Genomic DNA, 20509 nt, shown 5'->3' with positions numbered 1-20509 from the left:
GTGCTGTATTTTAGTTAATTCCTGGAGATGTATCTTAATTACAGGTCTAATCATTTAGAAATTAAGTTGAATTACTTAAAACAAGAACACGTCTAAAGCTGAACAAAAAGCAACAAAAAAGGAAAAGCAATAGCATTCCAAACAAGCATCACTTGCTATTGTGAGCCCAAAGTATAAGCTTAAGATCATGCAAAGAAAACTAAAAGAAAGAAAGACTTAAAGAAGGAAAGAGAATGTATATGAAGTAGTATAAAGAATGTACGTAGATACATGAAAGACGAGGTAAAGTAGCAGGTCTACAAGTCTAACATACAGCACAGGCACTGCAGACCACTATGGAAGGCATGCAAGGCGTCCGCAAGGTCTTTTCTGCAAGAACATCTAACGTATGCTAATTGAAGCGGGGTGGCTTCGGAGAGAGAGCCGTGTTAAAGTATTAGAGGGCACTGGGCAGGTGCCTAAATATATATATTTTTTAAAATTAATTAATATATATATTATATAATTGTTAAAAGCACCAAGTCTAGTTTACGTTCAGAAAGACTTTCAGAGTGTCAGATAGAGGGCTTAGCAGACGAGAGACAGGTTTACTTGGCAGATGTTAGCAAACTACTCTACTGCTGTAAAGCATGAAGAGCAGAGGGAGAAGTTAAGTTAAAAGAAGTTAAAAACACTTAAGAGATATTGCGATGTTTGGGATCATTGCACTTCACCAGGTACTGATCACAAACCATGTCTTAGCCACTGGTAAGTAAGCCTTTCTAAAACTCCTTAAAAGGGGAAAGATATGATGCATCTGAGAGGTCTATTCCTATGATTTGGAACAGTCCCAATACATTTGTGAATTGAGTTCTTTGTAGTATCAATTGGACTGGACCTATGGATTCTTAAAATGTGTGAATATTCAGCCAACTCTCCCGTTATCCACTGCACCAATGCACTAGATCTCAAGTACCTAGTGACGTTCAATGACTAAAATACAGAATCCACTGTATCTCCTTCACTTCCGATATAGCCATGAATACAAAGATTCAGCTAGGTTTAGGTCTTTTCGTTTATAAAAAAAAAGTACCAGGAGTCATAAGATAATATTTTATGCTTTCATTATTTGTAGATTTAAGTTCAAAGTAATGACCCTATTAGTAGATCATAAACAATAATATCTGATGTACAATAAATTAGATCAATAAAAGGAATATTTAAAGCAGTGCTCCACATTCTATGACATGATGAACATAGCACTCCTCTTTATGCTAATCGAAGGTTCATCTTCAGGTTAGTATAAAGAATCGTACAGAGGCAACTGTTTGGAGCAATGGAGACGAGCAATATTGCCTGAAACAGCGTTGATGGAGGTATTGCTGCAATGTGGGCAACACTGTAGGCTATAAGGAACAACACAACACAGGGTGGTGCAGTGTAACCACATTATTTTGTGGTTGTAGTGATTGTGTGATTATTTTGGTTTTGGCTCCAAGTCAAATCCCAGTTTTGGTTCTAGCACAGGTTTTAAAGCTCATCTTATTTCGGGGGTATTTTATTACGTTAAAGAGTACCGTTTCCAAATAAATGGGCTGTATAATGTTTTGGATTATATAATGTAAAATTACCAAAATGTAATAAAGAAATAAAGTTTACGTAGTAAGTGATACAGTAAACGTTTCTCTAGCAGCGGTGATTATCGTCTTGAATGCAGACAAAAACACTGGGATCACAACTGTCGGCCAATGTTGCTCGTCTACATTGACTACAAGAGATTTCCCGCTCCATCATAGCCTTGATGTGTGTGTGTGTGTTGCACCACGCTGGGCTCTGTCTCACCATGGCTGTCTGGTTCACCTGCTGCTGGCTGGCCTTGATCTTGGCCTGCAGGTGCCCCGGGGGGTGGAAGTACTTGCACTTCTCGCGGGAGCAGCGGCTCTTGATGTAGTCCATGCAGACGGTGACCGTGTTGTCGCTGGTGTCGATCATGGGGCTGTCGCTGGGGTGCGCAAAGCGGCAGTCCGTCTCCCCACGAGCGCAGTTCCCCCTCTGGAACTCACGGCACACCTGACCGGGGGGGGAAAGACACTTTTATCAGCTGCGACCAGCAGCTCTATAGCTGTTGTTTGCTTGGTTGGTTGGTCCACAAAAGTGTGACCACCCTTCTAGTTGGTTTTCACCCTAGGAGGCTGACGTTTGGCCTGGAGGTCAAGTATGTAAAAGAACAATAAAACAACTAACCTTCGTACTGCCTTCTACTATTATGCACTCTGCTACTAAGGAATCTACCGTGCCTATACTACTATGCTATATGTCTCTACTACTATGCACTCGACTGTAGCTCAAGTTCAGCACTGTTTGGTGAACAATCTTACTGACCCTTAGCTGCCAGAGCTGTACACTTCCTGCTGACTTGTCACTTTGGATGCTACATGAATAAATGTAAGTGTGTGTATGAATGCACCCGCATACATGGTCACAGCTGTTTAAGTAATTCCATAATAAAAAAGAAATCCCCCTCAACACAAAACACAGCGTTCAAAAGGTAAGTGCATACGAATGCCTTAAAATGGTATGCATGTCAATAGTAATATTTAAACTAAACAATCTCTCGCCGTGCTCCGATACCTCTAGTTTATCGGTGCGCTGGAGCTTCTGCGAGGGGCAGGAGGAGCCCTGGAGCGCGCCGGGGGGGCTGCCGGGGACCATGACCTGGGTGCTGGGCATCATCTCGGCAGGGTGGACCAGGCCCATGCCGTGGCTCATGGGGGTGATGTACGGAGCGTAGCTGAGACCCGGGTTGGTGCCGAGCCCCTGGGCGAGGGGAAACGTGGGCTGCAAGGAGAGAGAGAGCAGGGTTCCCACAGACATTGCACAATGAAATTCAAGGTACTTACCTAAGCATTATTTTTCATTTTTAAAAGGGCATTTAAAAGGATAAAATAAAATAAAAATCCGATCCAATATTTATGGCTTAAAACTAGGGATGCTCGATATTGGCTTTTTTTTTTTTATCCGATATACCGATATTGTCCAACTCTTAATTTCCGATACGATATATGCGGGTCTTGTCTTTCACGTGCATATCTCTTGTCGTGGAATTAACACAACATTATGCATACTTTTGACAATAAAAGTATGCATTGATGTGTTAATTTCACTGGATGCATTCAATAAGGCATTCTAAATGTAAACATTATCTGTGCATCTCCCCTTTTCTTCTCTCTCTCCCTCTGGTTCTCACTCTCCCTTTCTCCCTCTCTCTCCCTTATTTATTGTAATTTTCCTTGTATACTATTGCTACTGTAATTTTGTATTTTATTTACTTGTATGCATGTACATACATTGTTTTTGTTGCAGCCTCCCACCCCCCCCTTCCCTCAAAAGGCGTTTGCTTTTTGGTGAGGCTGCTTTTGTATATAAGAATTTGTTCTTACTTGCCTGGGTAAATAAAGGTTATATATATAAATTTATATATAAATAAAATATATAATTTTTTTTTAAACGATACTGATAATTTCCGATATTACATTTTAAGGCCAATATCGGCCTATAATATCGGTAGGACGATAATATATCGGACATCTCTACTTAAAACCAATTTCTGACAATTAGTTACACTTTAACAATTTTTTTTTATATTTCGTGATTCAGAACAATTTTATCATGGATAAATACAAATATCATGGAACAAAACTTTCAATGCGAATGGTTGATTTTAATTTCAAGGACTTTTTAAGCACCTTGTTGAAAAATAAAGCACTTCAAGGACCTTGTGCGAACCCCCGTTACAAGCAATGAGGAAAGTAAGAGCTTCCAAAAAGGCCTTAGTCGTAAAACAGAAATGAGGATGCTGAAAGCAAAGGTGAGGATTCAAATCCCACGAAGAGCACAGGACAAACTAAGAGAAGAAGGGCTTCGACTGATCCACATGCTGTCTTTAACCCTTTCACTACCACACTACAGACGGTTAACAGTCTGTAGTGTGTTAGTGAAAGGTTAACCTTCTGTAGTGTGTTAGTGAAAGATTAACCTTCTGTAGTGTGGTAGTGAAAGGTTAACCTTCTGTAGTGCGTTAGTGAAAGGTTAACCTTCTGTAGTGTGGTAGTGAAAGGTTAACCTTCTGTAGTGTGATAGTGAAAGGTTAACCTTCTGTAGTGTGGTAGTGAAAGGTTAACCTTCTGTAGTGTGGTAGTGAAAGGTTAACCTTCTGTCGTGTGGTAGTGAAAGGTTAACCTTCTGTAGTGTGGTAGTGAAAGGTTAACCTTCTGTAGTGTGGTAGTGAAAGGTTAACCTTCTGTAGTGTGGTAGTGAAAGGTTAACCTTCTGTAGTGTGGTAGTGAAAGTTTCACCTTCTGTAGTGTGGTAGTGAAAGTTTCACCTTCTGTAGTGTGGTAGTGAAAGGTTAACCTTCTGTAGTGTGGTAGTGACAGGGTTAACCCTTTGTAGTGTGGTAGTGAAAGGGTTAAAGAGACCATATTATGCTTTTTGGGTTTCCCCCTTACCTTTAGGCTGTGATCACATTGGACGCCTTTTTCGTGCGCTCAAACGCGAGGCGGTGAACATAGAGAAGAGCAAGTGCACAGGGCACAACGAGCGGTACCACTGATTACTGTTGCTACCTCAGCTAACGTTACATAAGTTATCCATTACCACTGATTACCGTTGCTACCTCAGCTAACGCTACATAAGTTACATACATTACTACTGATTACTGTTGCTACCTCAGCTAACGTTACATAAGTTACATACATTACTACTGATTACTGTTGCTACCTCAGCTAACGTTACATAAGTTACATACATTACCACTGATTACTGTTGCTACCTCAGCTAACGTTACATAAGTTACATACATTACCACTGATTACTGTTGCTACCTCAGCTAACGTTACATAAGTTACATACATTACCACTGATTACTGTTGCTACCTCAGCTAACGTTACATAAGTTACATACATTACTACTTGATTGAAAACTTTATTAACAGATTGCAGAATGGGTACAATACAGTACAGCTCAATACACACAATTGTTAAGGGGATGCAGACCAGAGAAAGACTTTCGTCTTGTTTACATCAGGGTCCCCCATTTTCAATTCATCAGGACATATATGACATACATGACATACAGATAGTCAGTACTGCTACATCTATACATTTATGACATACCAGATTTGCAAATACAGTACTGTTTGTGATACAGAAGGAGTCAAGAAAAGGGAGTATATACATTTGACGTAGAAACTGTACATTGGAGGAGGTTGGGTGGGGGGGGGGGTTGGGTACATTGGGATATTGACAACCATACTGGGTAATTTACATTGGAGGTGGTTGGGGGGGGGGGGCACACACTGTATAAACAAGCAAAACTGTACATTGAGGGGGGGGGGGGAGGAGACACTGTACAAACAAACAAAATTGTACATTGGACTATTGACAAAACCATACTAGGTAAATGACTGTACATTGGAGGGGGTTGGGTTAGGATATTTACAGGGGCCAGTGTTGAATTGCAGTCTCCCGTAGGTGTCCCTTGAGAGAGGTTTTGAAAGTGGGTAGTGATCCACATTCCTTTACAGCTTTGGGTAGGGCGTTCCACATTGATGTGGCATAATTGCGAAACGTGTTTAGTCCCTTATTTGAGCCGAATCTGGGTTTAACATGATTTGTGGAGCTCCCTCTGGTGTTGTGATCGTGGTATTCACTGACCTTTGGGAAGTATTTTGACATGTACATGGGTACCTTGGTCGTGTAGTGTATCTTGTAGACCAGGCCCATTGCAAGTTGCTGTACTCTGTCGTCTACTCTAAGCCATCCTAGGTTGTCAAAGTGGGCAGGGGTGAGGTGGGTTCTAGGAGTAAGGTCAAGCAGTAGTCTGACCAGTTTGTTTTGAGATGTTTGTAATTTTGTTTTTAGCGCCTTTGAGGTGCTTTGGTACCATGAGGTGCAAGCATAGTCGTAGTACCCCTGAATGAGTGCTCCTGCCAGAGTCTTCAGGGTATTCTTGTTTACCAGAGAGGAGATCCGGTACAAGAATCGAGTTCGTTGGTTGACTTTTTTTATTACATTGGATGCCATTTTGTCACAGGAGAGATTAGCCTCTAGGATGGAACCCAGGTAGGTAATTTCATCTTTCCTTGTGACAATATTGTCACCCACTGTAACTGAGAAGCCGTCGGTCTTGCTGAGTTTGTTATTTGAACCGAAGAGAATGGACTCTGTTTTGCCCATGTGTAATGATAGTTTGTTATCAACGAGCCATATGCAGATTCTGCCTAGTTCCAAGCTGAGGGTTTTTTCAACCTGTAACTTGTTCTTGTCAGAGACCAGCAGGGCTGAGTCGTCCGCAAACAGGATTACAGGATTACTGATTACCGTTGCTACCTCAGCTAACGTTACATAAGTTACATACATTACTACTGATTACCGTTGCTACCTCAGCTAACGTTACATAAGTTACATACATTACTACTGATTACTGTTGCTACCTCAGCTAACGCTACATAAGTTACATACATTACTACTGATTACTGCTGCTACCTCAGCTAACATTACATAAGTTACATACATTACTGCTGCTACCTCAGCTAACATTACATAAGTTACATACATTACTACTGATTACTGCTGCTACCTCAGCTAACGTTACATAAGTTACATACATTACTACTGATTACTGCTGCTACCTCAGCTAACATTACATAAGTTACATACATTACCACTGATTACTGTTGCTACCTCAGCTAACGTTACATAAGTTACATACATTATTACTGATTACTGCTGCTACCTCAGCTAACATTACATAAGTTACATACATTACCACTGATTACTGTTGCTACCTCAGCTAACGTTACATAAGTTACATACATTACTACTGATTACTGCTGCTACCTCAGCTAACATTACATAAGTTACATACATTACTACTGATTACTGTTGCTACCTCAGCTAACGTTACATAAGTTACATACATTACTACTGATTACTGTTGCTACCTCAGCTAACGTTACATAAGTTACATACATTACCACCGATTACTGTTGCTACCTCAGCTAACGTTACATAAGTTACATACATTACTACTGATTACTGCTGCTACCTCAGCTAACGTTACATAAGTTACATACATTACTACTGATTACTGTTACTACCTCAGCTAACGTTACATAAGTTACATACATTACTACGGATTACTGTTGCTACCTCAGCTAACATTACATAAGTTACATACATTACCACTGATTACTGTTGCTACCTCAGCTAATGTTATATAAGTTACATACATTACTACTGATTACTGTTGCTACCTCAGCTAACGTTACAAGTTACATACATTACCACTGATTACTGTTGCTACCTCAGCTAACGCTACATAAGTTACATACATTACTACTGATTACTGTTGCTACCTCAGCTAACGTTACATAAGTTACATACATTACCACTGATTACTGTTGCTAACTCAGCTAACGTTACATAAGTTACATACATTACCACTGATTACTGTTGCTACCTCAGCTAACGTTACATAAGTTACATACATTACTACTGATTACCGTTGCTACCTCAGCTAACGCTACATAAGTTACATACATACGTTACTACCATTCGCATTGACGGCTAACGCTAACTATCGTACGCTTTGAACATCGCCGGCTGTCAATTTCTCTTCAGATACCTCGGATTTGTAATCCCTCCCCTCGGTTGATTTGATTGGTCCGTCGACAAGACGGTGGCGTTGATGTCAGTGATGCTCTGTGGCTAAAGGTGAAACTTTTTCAACCGGGAGCGCCCGAAAAAGCGTTGCTTCAAAAAACGTGAGGCGTTTGTAGGTGGACGTGCGCCTGTTGCAACAAAACCATTGAATATTATCTTCGCCTTTGCATTCAGGCGGCTTCCAACTCACAGAGAAGTTACACAATATAAGTTTCTTACTAACGAGTTGTGCCTGACTCACCATGTGCTGCATGCCCGCCCCGGGGATCATGAACTGCATCTGTTGAGCCAACATGGCCGCCGCAGTCTTCTGCTGGATGAGGTTGTTGCGTCCGTTTATCTCCAGCTGGGTTTTTAAATGCGAAGGAGGATGGAGATACTTGCAGTTTTCTCTTGAGCATCGACCCTGCGTTCAGACAGACAGAGGAGAAACAGGATAACACATTAGGATATATAGGATAAGATTTTCTTCTGCATTACTTATTCACTGTATTATTTATTCATCCTGGATTAACAAGGAATCTTCACATACTTGCTTAGAATAATGGCAATATATATTTCTCCCCCTTCAATTGTTTGGAGTCAATATATCCAGTCCTGGAGCATCTCTCGATATGTTGAACACCACGTCAAAACTAAACCACAGTGACTGAACACACAGAGCACCACGTCAAAACTAAACCACAGTGACTGAACACACAGAACACCACGTCAAAACTAAACCACAGTGACTGAACACACAGAACACCACGTCAAAACTAAACCACAGTGACTGAACACACAGAACACCACGTCAAAACTAAACCACAGTGACTGAACACACAGAACACCACGTCAAAACTAAACCACAGTGACTGAACACACAGAGCACCACGTCAAAACTAAACCACAGTGACTGAACACACAGAACACCACGTCAAAACTAAACCACAGTGACTGAACACACAGAACACCACGTCAAAACTAAACCACAGTGACTGAACACACAGAGCACCACGTCAAAACTAAACCACAGTGACTGAACACACAGCACACCACGTCAAAACTAAACCACAGTGACTGAACACAGAACACCACGTCAAAACTAAACCACAGTGACTGAACACACAGAACACCACGTCAAAACTAAACCACAGTGACTGAACACACAGAACACCACGTCAAAACTAAAAAACACACAGAACACCACGTCAAAACTAAACCACAGTGACTGAACACACAGAACACCACGTCAAAACTAAACCACAGTGACTGAACACAGACAGAACACCACGTCAAAACTAAACCACAGTGACTGAACACACAGAACACCACGTCAAAACTAAACCACAGTGACTGAACACAGAACACCACGTCAAAACTAAACCACAGTGACTGAACACACAGAACACCACGTCAAAACTAAACCACAGTGACTGAACACACAGAACACCACGTCAAAACTAAACCACAGTGACTGAACACACAGAGCACCACGTCAAAACTAAACCACAGTGACTGAACACACAGAACACCACGTCAAAACTAAACCACAGTGACTGAACACACAGAACACCACGTCAAAACTAAACCACAGTGACTGAACACACAGAACACCACGTCAAAACTAAACCACAGTGACTGAACACACAGAGCACCACGTCAAAACTAAACCACAGTGACTGAACACACAGAACACCACGTCAAAACTAAACCACAGTGACTGAACACACAGAACACCACGTCAAAACTAAACCACAGTGACTGAACACACAGAACACCACGTCAAAACTAAACCACAGTGACTGAACACAGACAGAACACCACGTCAAAACTAAACCACAGTGACTGAACACACAGAACACCACGTCAAAACTAAACCACAGTGACTGAACACACAGAACACCACGTCAAAACTAAACCACAGTGACTGAACACAGAACACCACGTCAAAACTAAACCACAGTGACTGAACACACAGAACACCACGTCAAAACTAAACCACAGTGACTGAACACACAGAACACCACGTCAAAACTAAACCACAGTGACTGAACACACAGAACACCACGTCAAAACTAAACCACAGTGACTGAACACACACAGAACACCACGTCAAAACTAAACCACAGTGACTGAACACACACAGAGCACCACGTCAAAACTAAACCACAGTGACTGAACACACACAGAGCTACCATCACCGCCCTGCGTGTCTAAGATTGACTGAGCCGGAGGTATGTTTTGATCACTCATGTGCGTCTTCATCGTAAAGAGATAAATATCATTTCAATGTGTGAAGCAACAAAACACAGGAACACAACGGGCTCATTAAGCGGCGGCACGACTGTGAGGAAAGCCGAGCCGATGTCACGGCACTCTTTCAAACGGTGACTTTGAAACGAGCAGCTACAAGAGGCTTATAGGACCGGTTGGATGGACAGAGAGAGCCCCCCCCCCCCCCCCCCCGGAGCTTCATCTCTTAAAACGGACCTCGCCTCCTCTTTGTTGGGTGGATAGTACTGGACTGCTAAGTCTATTCACAACAATACAGATGTCCGTCTGAGAGCATCGCCTCTATTGCACTCACCGGGCCCAGTACCAGTGCTTTGTCTACAGTACATATTGAGGTGTTGGGCCTAGTCACCGGGCCCAGTGCCAGTGCTTTGTCTACAGTACATATTGAGGTGTTGGGCCTAGTCACCGGGCTCAGTACCAGTACTTTGTCTACAGTACATATTGAGGTGTTGGGCCTAGTCACCGGGCCCAGTACCAGTGTTTTGTCTACAGTACATATTGAGGTGTTGGGCCTAGTCACCGGGCCCAGTACCAGTGCTTTGTCTACAGTACATATTGAGGTGTTGGGCCTCACCGGGCCCAGTACCAGTGCTTTGTCTACAGTACATATTGAGGTGTTGGGCCTAGTCACCGGGCCCAGTACCAGTGCTTTGTCTACAGTACATATTGAGGTGTTGGGCCTAGTCACCGGGCCCAGTACCAGTGCTTTGTCTACAGTACATATTGAGGTGTTGGGCCTAGTCACCGGGCCCAGTACCAGTGCTTTGTCTACAGTACATATTGAGGTGTTGGGCCTAGTCACCGGGCCCAGTACCAGTGCTTTGTCTACAGTACATATTGAGGTGTTGGGCCTAGTCACCGGGCCCAGTACCAGTGCTTTGTCTACAGTACATATTGAGGTGTTGGGCCTAGTCACCGGGCCCAGTACCAGTGCTTTGTCTACAGTACATATTGAGGTGTTGGGCCTAGTCACCGGGCCCAGTACCAGTGCTTTGTCTACAGTACATATTGAGGTGTTGGGCCTAGTCACCGGGCCCAGTACCAGTGCTTTGTCTACAGTACATATTGAGGTGTTGGGCCTAGTCACCGGGCCCAGTACCAGTGCTTTGTCTACAGTACATATTGAGGTGTTGGGCCTCACCGGGCCCAGTACCAGTGCTTTGTCTACAGTACATATTGAGGTGTTGGGCCTCACCGGGCCCAGTACCAGTGCTTTGTCTACTAGGGGTGCACCGATATGAAAATTGGCCACCGATACCGATTGTTCAAGTAACACAATCGGCCGATACCGATATTTGTGTATTATTTGTATAGTATTTGTAATTTTTTTTAGTTTAATTTTTTTTTTGTAATATATATTTTTTTTAATGAAACTACTGTATATTTTAGGTGTAACTGAGGGGTTACAAAACCCTGACTGTATTAAAGATTGTGATAGATTAAACCACTGCTAGGTATGTACTTTAATTACTGGCCAGACAGTACATCGAATAGATATGGTGGACACTCATAATAACACGGCATTGACAAAGAAATAGTATTTGAGGGTATTTTATTATTATGCAACATTAGGTTACAGAATGAGAATTAGGGTCGCGCTTGTATGGCGAAGAATATGCATAAAGTCAGTCAGTAGCATAAGTCACTGGGAATAGAATGATTCCTACGATGGGTACTAGGCTGACGCCACCTGGCGTATAATAGCAATTATAGAGGGCAACGCTGGTACCGCCTGGAGACACTGGGTTCCTCCCAGAGTTGTAAGGTCTGGAGGATAGAGGAATGTTCGGATACTCAGTCTGATTCAATGAAGAATAAGGGGATTCACGTACAGAAGCCAGTCCTTGTAAATCCAACGATCAGCAACAAAAGCAATAACTGTAATCCAATGCTCGATAGCAAACGATGATAGCCAGCTAGCCTCGGTCCATGAGGCCAGCCCGAATGTAAATCCTCACGAGGTTAAATCCCAAACGACAGTGGAGATTAACGATGCTCTTCTCCGGGTAACACGTTCCACAATCAATATAATCCAACCAGTAATGGTTCTGCAATCGCCGCCGCTGGTTCTCCTGTGCACATGTCCAGCAGGTTCTCCGACTAGGCCTCCTCGTGTGCTGGTACTAAGGTAGTTAGTCCACGCGCACTGGCTAAGGTCCACTAGCTAACACGAACGAACCGCTGGGTAATGCTACACACGAACGAACTGGGGTTGGCACGATATACAATAAATTAACGACTATTTACTTCACATTAAACTAAGTCGAACTTGACGTTACTGCATTAATCTGACACTTTACTATTCCATTCGCACGTGGTTCTCAACGCTCTGTTAGACGCACTGCTGCTCACTTCACTGTTACCGAACTGCTGCTGTGCACACCTGCGCCGTATATATACTTAAGTGATTATCTAGTCCCAAACCTCAGTTCTTGTCTCGAATCAATACGCTGTCTCCAGGCATGTTGTGACATGCCTGGGTTCGTCTTTGAACCTGACTTTGGGGTCTTGCGGGCTGGCGCCTACGGCGTTATCCAATAAGGAGAGCGAATATTACTATGATTCGAACGCAGGCTTAAAGGGATATACCGTGTATATATAAATAATATACAATGTATATAAAACAATAAATGTAGATTCTCAGCTTTAATCTGGCCCTTCACAACAGCCGCCTCGTAATTAGTCCGCACCTAATTAGTTAAGGGAGACAGATTAATAGTCCAGTCAACTGCTCAATATCTGTTGTGAGGAGTAGGGCAATCTACAAAGTCAGTGGGTCATGATCGTCATCAGGGGAGTCAGGGAGCTCTGGCAACTCTATCAGCCTCGCCACGGGTCGGGTGTAAGTCCGCCCTTGGACAATAACTTCTGCCGCTCTGACCTTCCCGTCGGCACCAGTGATCACTTTGCTTACGCGGCCGGCCGGCCACATAGCTCGGGGTAGTGACTGGTCTATGATCATAACGACTGTGTCCACTTTTAAGTTGTCCCTGTCCTTTACCCACTTCTGACGGGTTTGGAGGGACGGTAGGTAGTGGAGGAGGAAACTGTTCCAAAACTGGTCAGCCAATACTTGACTGTATCTCCACATTCTTCGGCCGTTCGCTTCTTCAGGTCTGTACACCGCCTGTGGAAGGGCAGGGTCCAGCCGCCCCATCAAGAGTGTTGGGGGTGACTGGGTCGACGTCTGCTACATCACTTGAGACGTACCCGAGGGGCTTTGAGTTCAATACTCCCTCGATCTCCGTGAGGACTGTCGTGAGAAATTCTTCCGCCACGGTCTGGGCCCCAAGCACGGCGTACAGAGCTGTCTTTATGGAACGGACTTCTCTTTCCCAGGTTCCCCCGAAGTGAGGGGCGTTCGGGGGGTTGAACTGGAACTCGATCTGAGAGGGAGCGAGGCGGGTCTTAAGTTCTGGGCCCATGGCCTGGAAGCTCTCTCTCAGTTCTCCTTCTCCGCCTTTGAAGTTTGTCCCTTGATCAGACAACAATGCAGATGGTTTCCCTTTTCTTGCTATAAATCTCCGGAGGGACATGAGGAATGAATCCGTACTCATGGTCTGCAGGAGTTCTATATGCACTGCTCGGGTGGTCATGCACTTGTATACAATGCCCCACCTCTTCTCTGTCCCTCTTCCTTTCTTGACGTAGAGCGGGCCGAAACAGTCCACGCCTGTGGAGTGGAAGGCCTTCTCGCCGAGTCGGAGGCGGCAGGGAGGCAGGTCGGCCATCATAGGTATACTGGGCTGTGCTCGCCACTTGCGACAGTCTAGACAGGTCCGCTGGAAGCGACGTATTGCTTCTCTTCCTTGCAGTATCCAGTAACGACGTCGGATCTCAGCGAAGACTCTCTCTGCCCCAGCGTGGTGCACATCCTCGTCGTATTTCTTTATGATAAGCTCGGTGACCTTGTGTCGACTGTTGAGGACAATAGGATACTTGACGTCATCCGTTAAGTCCGGGGCCCGTCTCAGACGACCACCCACCCTGATGAGGCCATGGGTGTCGAGCTCGGGGGCCAAGTGGAGCAGTCGGCTGTCTGAAGGGATTGGCTTTGTTCCCTGCAGGCAGTCTAGCTCATCTGGAAATGAGTCTCTTTGGGCTCGCTGTAGCAGAAGGAGTTCTGCCTCTGCGTAGTTCGATGCGTCGATGTCTGTAGTGGGGGGAACCTCAGGGTGGTGCCACAAGAATGTTTTTATCTGCGCACTCTCAAAGGTTAGGCAGTCGTCTATGTTAGGGTCAGTGGGGGCTGGGATGTGCGTCAGCCCACAGAACATAGATTTCTTGATCTCTGCCTCCTCTTGACTAGCCTCCCGTGGGGTGGGGGTAGGCCACTCCTCCTCCGGGAGCTTGAGGAACTCAGGACCGTCACTGTAGATATTGGGACGTGTGAGGTCATCTAGGGACATCCCCCGTGTGATGACATCGGCTGGGTTCTGTTTGGTGTCAACGTACCTCCAGCACGCTGAACCTGCCAGGTCTTGAATCTCGGTGACTCTGACTCCCACGAAGACCTTGTATCTACAAGAATCGGACTGGATCCATGTGAGTACAGTCATGGAGTCTGACCACAAGATTGTTCTTTGCACCGTTATGGCGAGTTCACGTTGTATCAGCGTGGCGAGTTGCGCGCCTACCAGAGCTGCGCAGAGCTCTAGACGCGGGATCGATTGTTGCTTGCGGGGGGCTATTCTTGAGCGAGCTAGGACGAAAGCTGTGTGTACTTCTCCTCCCTCCTCTCGGGCTCGCAAGTAAGCCACCGAACCGTAGGCTACTTCCGAGGCGTCACTGAAGACGTGCAGGTCCATCTGGCACGTCTCCAGCCGCACTGTGGGTGGGAAGTAGCTCCGGCGAATGTTCACATTTTGGAGCGAGCTGAGTTCTCTCTCCCACTCTCTCCAGGTGGAAGCTAGGTGGTCGGGTATGGGGTCGTCCCAGCCCTGTTCCTTGTCCCACAGTTCTCGCACAAGCATCTTCGCCCGAGTGGTGTAAGGTAGGATACACCCCAGCGGGTCGTATTGGCTTGCGAGTGTTCTGTATACGCTCCGTCTAGTGGTCGGTAGAGGGGTCGACCTTCCCTGCTCCTGGGTCAAGGGTGTGTGCTTGTAATGGAGCGAGTCTGTTTTGAAGCGCCAGACGAGGCCCAATGTCATTTCCTGTGCTTCACCTGGGGTGGTCGCCATCCAGGTCTCACTGCTTGCTGCCTTTGTCTCTGGGGAGAGGCTGCGAAGTACTTGAGGGTCACTGCTGGCCCACTGCCTAAGATCGAAGCCGCCTTTGATCAGGGAGGCGCGGAGCTTAAGCAGGAGGGCTTCGGCTTCTTCTGGCGTCGAGACGCTTTGTAGACAGTTGTCCACGTAGAAACTCCTCTCTACGCTTTGTCTGACCTCCTCGTCAGCTTCAGGGTCTTCTGTCACGTGTTTTTGTAGTGCGAACGTAGCACAGCATGGGCTGCATGTGGTGCCGAAGGGGAGGACCTCCCATTGATAGATGGAGGGTTGCTCATCGTTGATCCTCTCTCTCCATAGGAACCGCAGCAGGGGCTTGTCCTCCTCCACCAGTCGCACCTGCAGGAACATCCCTTTGATGTGGCCGCTGATGACCACCTTGTCTTGGCGGAAACGTAGTAGTACGCCGAGGAGGGAGGGGCCGAGTGTCGGAGCAATTTATTCAGGTTCTGTAGTCCGATCTGGTAGCTGCAGTTGAATACAATGCGGTTCTTGCCGTTGTGGTGGACCTTGTGGTGGGGCACGTACCAGGATTCGGTCGTCTGGTCTGCCTCTTGATTGTCAATTTTCTTGATATGTCCCGCTGTGATCAGTTTGTCGATTTCAGCGCGGTACACAGTGGCTTGAGTGGGGTCCTTGGCTAGACGCCGCTCGGTGTTCAGTAGATAGCGTTCTGTCGCTTCTTTTGAGGCGTGGAGGGTGGGCATCCCCTCTCGCCTCAAGAGTGGAGTTGCGTATCTCATCACTCCGTCGACCTCGACCCTCTTTGTCTTCTGCTCGAGGAGAGCTATGGCATACGTGTCTTCCTTTGAACTAACTCGTTTCTTTTCGTTCTTAAAGGGCATCGAGTCTAATGTCCATAGTCTCTCGACGTGCTGCAAGAGGGTGGTGTCATCTTCGTTTATCCTCGTGTAGAGGCAGCGAGTGGCTGTCGGTCGGTTGGAAGACCCGGAGAGGGGGCCTTGTAGTGTCCAACCCAGGCGGGTCTTGACCGCTGCTGGACAGCCTCTGGGCCCGATGTGGACCTGGTCCGTTGGGACGATGAGGTGTGCGTGGTCGGATCCTATGAGCAGGGTCGGGGTGGCGCCGTCGATGGGCGGTATAGGTAGTTGACGTAGGTGCACGTATTTCTCTGTCAGCTGTGTGATGGGGTAGGTATACCGTGACTAGGGATGGGTATCGTTAGGATTTTATCGATACTACTACTCCTATCGATACTGCTTAACGGTTCGGTACTTTTTCGATACTCTTATCGGTTCTTTTTGATAATTTTTTTATGATTTTTATATTTGCAGTTGAGAGCATTGGTCATCTCCCTACAGTAAAGATTAGAAATGATTGAATTATTGTAAATTTGTGTGGAGTGGTGGGAATAGCTGCTTCAATAATAACTTATAACAACAACAGACAAGTTAGACAACTATGTATACAAAAAAAACGATATACACTGAATGATTAGTTGTTACCTAAAGTCCTTGGACTCCACTGTAGATAACGGGTGCAGGCCTTTGACAACAAACTTTGTCACAGCCCTGTGACACTCGTTCACCCTATCCTCTGTCATCTTTCCTCTAGCTGCTAGGGAGAAAGGACTTTGGGTGGTGGAGGTAGAGGGAGGACGTGTGGTGGGCTCACTGGCCTGGGACACATTGGTGGCTGACCTCAGCTTGACGATCTATAAAACGTTTTTAGATTGTAGTATTTGTAGCTAAACAATTATTTTGTTTATTAGCCTATTTGTAATAATTCGTTATTAGCCTAGGAAACTCCGTATCTTGGCTTACCGGCTGCAGTGGACGTGGATGCAGATGGACCACTGCGCGCAAGGCAGTCGAATACGGCGCATTTCTGCACACTAATATAGTGTTTTGCAAACAAATGTTTTGATAGATTGCTCGTATTGCCACCCTTACTGTCAAATGTTTTGTTGCACTTGTGAACGCTTCGCTCTATCCGCCATCACGACTCAGTCCATGCAGAGCTGTCTGTGTCTGTGTGCAGCGCGCGTCGGCACGGAGACAGCGCCGAGATGCTTCCAGCTGCAGCACATCAGGTGTGCGGGGCTTGTATGTGCGGGGCTTGTAAGCGCTGCTGTCTGACGTGCTGCAGCTGCATACTATTGACAGCGCTTTCATTAAGGAGTACCCGTATGTATGTGTAGCGCGACTCGCGAGGAGTGTGTGTAATAATGACTCGCTGCGACTCGCTTCTCGTGCAGAGACAGAGAGAGGAGAGATCGTTCGCAACTTGTAAATAATAATAATAATAATAATAATTTCTCTAGAGTATCGATAGCAGTACCGAGGACGTCGGAGCTTATAAATACTCCGGTATTTTCTAATATAGTACCGGTTCCCGTTTAAAACCGGGGTCCGGGGGGCATCCCTAACCGTGACAGACCTATGTCATGGCTTGTGAAGGCGTTAGTGATGCTATACCGCTTCTCGGGCTGCTCGACCGCTGCTATCGTGAAGGAGATGTTTTCACCCTTTATGGTCTTTAGGTCTCTTCTAATGGTACGGATTGTCATTGTTTCTTCGGTACCCCGCAGACCCAACTGGGCTGCGGCGGAAGCGAGGAGGAGAGTCTTTTCCGACCCATCATCTAGGACGGCGTAAGTGTCCATGACCTTGTCCTCGTAGCTTAGGAGCACTCGGACCACCTTCAAGAGCACTCGGGAGCTCCCGCTCTTCGCAGGGTCTATATACATGACATTTACTCTCGAGCTGCTTTGTGGTACGGGTCTCCTCTTGTTGCTGTCGTGCAGGACCTCCAGGTGGGCGCCGTCGCACTTGCTGCATCTTTTCTTTAGGCGGCACTCAGCTGCCATATGGCTGCGCGCGCAGCGGAAGCAGCGGCGGTTCGCTTTGATCCACTGACTCACCTCGTCAGCGGTCAGCTTCTTGAAGGTGTCACATTGAGACAGCCAATGTTCATTTTCACAGTACTGGCAGGCAATCTTCCACTTTCCCTTCACGTGGGGGGTGTTGTGGTTCTTGTGCTGCGGCACTGACTCGGCCTGGTGCATAACTGTCACTGACCGGCGGTTGTCATTGAACCTCCGCGGTCCATCTCTAGGGCTAGAGCCACTCCACACGAATGTGTCCAGTCGTAGACTGCTGACCTCCCTGGCGAGGAAATCAAACAGGTCTAGGAGGGATGGTTCTGGGCCGTTGGGGTCACGGTGGTCTTTCTGCCGCCGAAAACGCTCTTGACGGGCTGGAGGGAGCTTCTCCAGTATCCGCTCCACGTTAGAATTTGCATACAGTTCATATCTCCCCTTCTCCTTTTGGGACCCCAGCATCCCCACGAGGGATTGTACCTTGATAGAGTGGTCATCCAGTGCTCTATTGTCTTTGGCTGGGGGGAGGTGGTCGATATCTCGTATTTCTTGGATCACGTAATCCCATATGCGTCCATAGCGCGCGTCGAGGGCCACCAGAGCAGCCGAGTATGGGGTGCTTGAGTTCGAATATGCCAGCGCTATGTTATGCGCTCTGGGCACCTTGAGATGCTTGAGGAGGATGGCATATTTATAAGACTCGTCGTGGACATCGGACATTATAGTCTCTAAACACATGCGTAATTCTGTGTACTGTGCTCTGTCCTCGCGCGTAAAGTCTGGGAACGTCGGTGTGCCAAGGTAAGACGCCATGGATGGCTGGGACACCGATGAGCGTAGGGGGAGAGGCCTCCTGGGCGAGTCTCCCCGTACGGGTAGTCGTGGGTTAGTACTGGGTGGGTACCAGAGGCCGGGCCCCCAGGTGCTGCTCCTCGGTCCTGACTGTACATCACGCTCACCCTTGAGTTGGGTCGGGGGTTTGTAGCGCAGTGACTCTGGGCTGAGGTCGGGGCTGTACTGGGCCTCCTGGTCCAAAGTAGGTTCGTGCTGGTGGGCTTGATATCCCTCCTCTTCCTCCGCTAGGTCTTGGAGTCTTCTAGTTAGTCTCTCGGCGACGTAGGCCGGTTCTTCCCGTTGGCTGGGTCCCGTATAGACCGGTCGGGGAGGGGGCTCGGAGACGTAGGCAGGTTCTTCCTGTTGGCCGGGTCCCGTGTAGATTTGTCGGGTAGGGGAAGGTGCCCTAGACCCGTGTCGTGATGATCTCCGGGAGCTCCGTGTGGAGGGGGGGTCGCCCTGGCGATCAATTGTTCTATCATCTGCGCCTGCAGCCGGTCGCGCTCCGCTTCGCGCTGTGCATTGGCGTGTTCTCGCTGGATGTTCTCTTCCGTCTGGAGGCGCCTCTCCTCCAGTCTGATGCGTTCGTGCTCACTCCGTTGTTGCGCCTGGAGGCGCTCTCGTTCCGCTGCAGAGTGTTCGCGCTCACTAAGCGTCTGTGCTTGAAGACGGTCGCGCTCACCCTGGATACGGTCTCTATCGGTTGAAGCTGTCAGCGTGGCGATCAAGGCTTGCGCCAGTCTCTGGTCAGCCTCGCTGGGGGATGACACTGATGGAGGTGATCGGGCGCTGACAGGGCTTGGCGGAGACCTGTTCTCTTGGTTGCGTGCCGAGGTCTGTCTCGGGTACGCGCTCTTGGGTTGGTTGTGCTCCGGGGTCTATCCCGGTGGCGCTTTCTTTATCCTGGGGCGCTCCGGGGTCTATCCCGGTGGCGCTGTCTTGAGGTATAGTCACGTCATGTCCCGCTTGGTCCCCCCGTGAGCTAAGTCAGTTTCGTTTGAACCCACTGGGGTCTCTACTGGAAGGGCCGACAAGTCGATAGGATTGGGCATGCTTAAACTATCCGTTTTATCCGTACTTAACGTCTTTTTAGATAAGCTAGGAGGTAAAACGAAAGCGAAGTCCTCCAGGTATGGAGGTGGCTGACGTTTGCGCCGCGGGCGCTCTAATTTGGGGGAGCCGTCTGGAGAGTGTCCACCGCTGGCCATATCAATATTAATATGATATTAAAGATTACCGATACCCTCCGGCTCGAAGGACCAATTGTAACTGAGGTGTTACAAAGGGTCAGATTAAACCGAATATATATATTTATTGCTTGAGATCCCATGTATACTATTTGTATATCGTTTGATATCCCTTGTATATTCTTTGTACATATACACGGAATATCCCTTTACCTGGTACAGGACAGACCATAATATTCGTTCTCCTATTGGAAGCGATCCCCTAGGCGCCACGGCCATACCCCCAATGTCTAGTTCAAAGTCACCGCTAAGACATGCCTGAACATGCCCGGTTTTGCGCAGTAATACGAGACAGAAATAAGGCTGGTACTAGATTATTCACCGTACGTATAAATACGGCGCAGGTGGATACAGCAGCACTTAGCCTAAAGTCAAGT

At 46.8% G+C, this 20509-nt stretch overlaps 1 protein-coding gene across 5 annotated transcripts in view; it reads right to left on the bottom strand.

Moving 5' to 3' along the window:
- The window catches only part of mbnl2 (muscleblind-like splicing regulator 2), a 180286-nt gene that overhangs the window by 31609 nt on the left and 128168 nt on the right, over nucleotides 1–20509 (bottom strand). For all 5 annotated transcript variants that reach the window (XM_084315169.1, XM_084315172.1, XM_084315171.1 and 2 more), the window contains exons 2-4: nucleotides 7946–8110; nucleotides 2611–2817; nucleotides 1822–2049 (exon numbers count right to left, since the gene is read on the bottom strand). In XM_084315169.1, coding sequence (XP_084171295.1) covers nucleotides 1822–2049; nucleotides 2611–2817; nucleotides 7946–8110 — 600 coding nt within the window. The remainder of the gene's footprint in view (nucleotides 1–1821; nucleotides 2050–2610; nucleotides 2818–7945; nucleotides 8111–20509) is intronic.

Source organism: Notolepis coatsorum (genome assembly GCF_963971535.1).
Source record: "Notolepis coatsorum genome assembly, chromosome: 5".
NCBI classification, from domain to species: domain Eukaryota; kingdom Metazoa; phylum Chordata; class Actinopteri; order Aulopiformes; family Paralepididae; genus Notolepis; species Notolepis coatsorum.
This window is presented reverse-complemented; position numbering and strand designations above follow the sequence as displayed.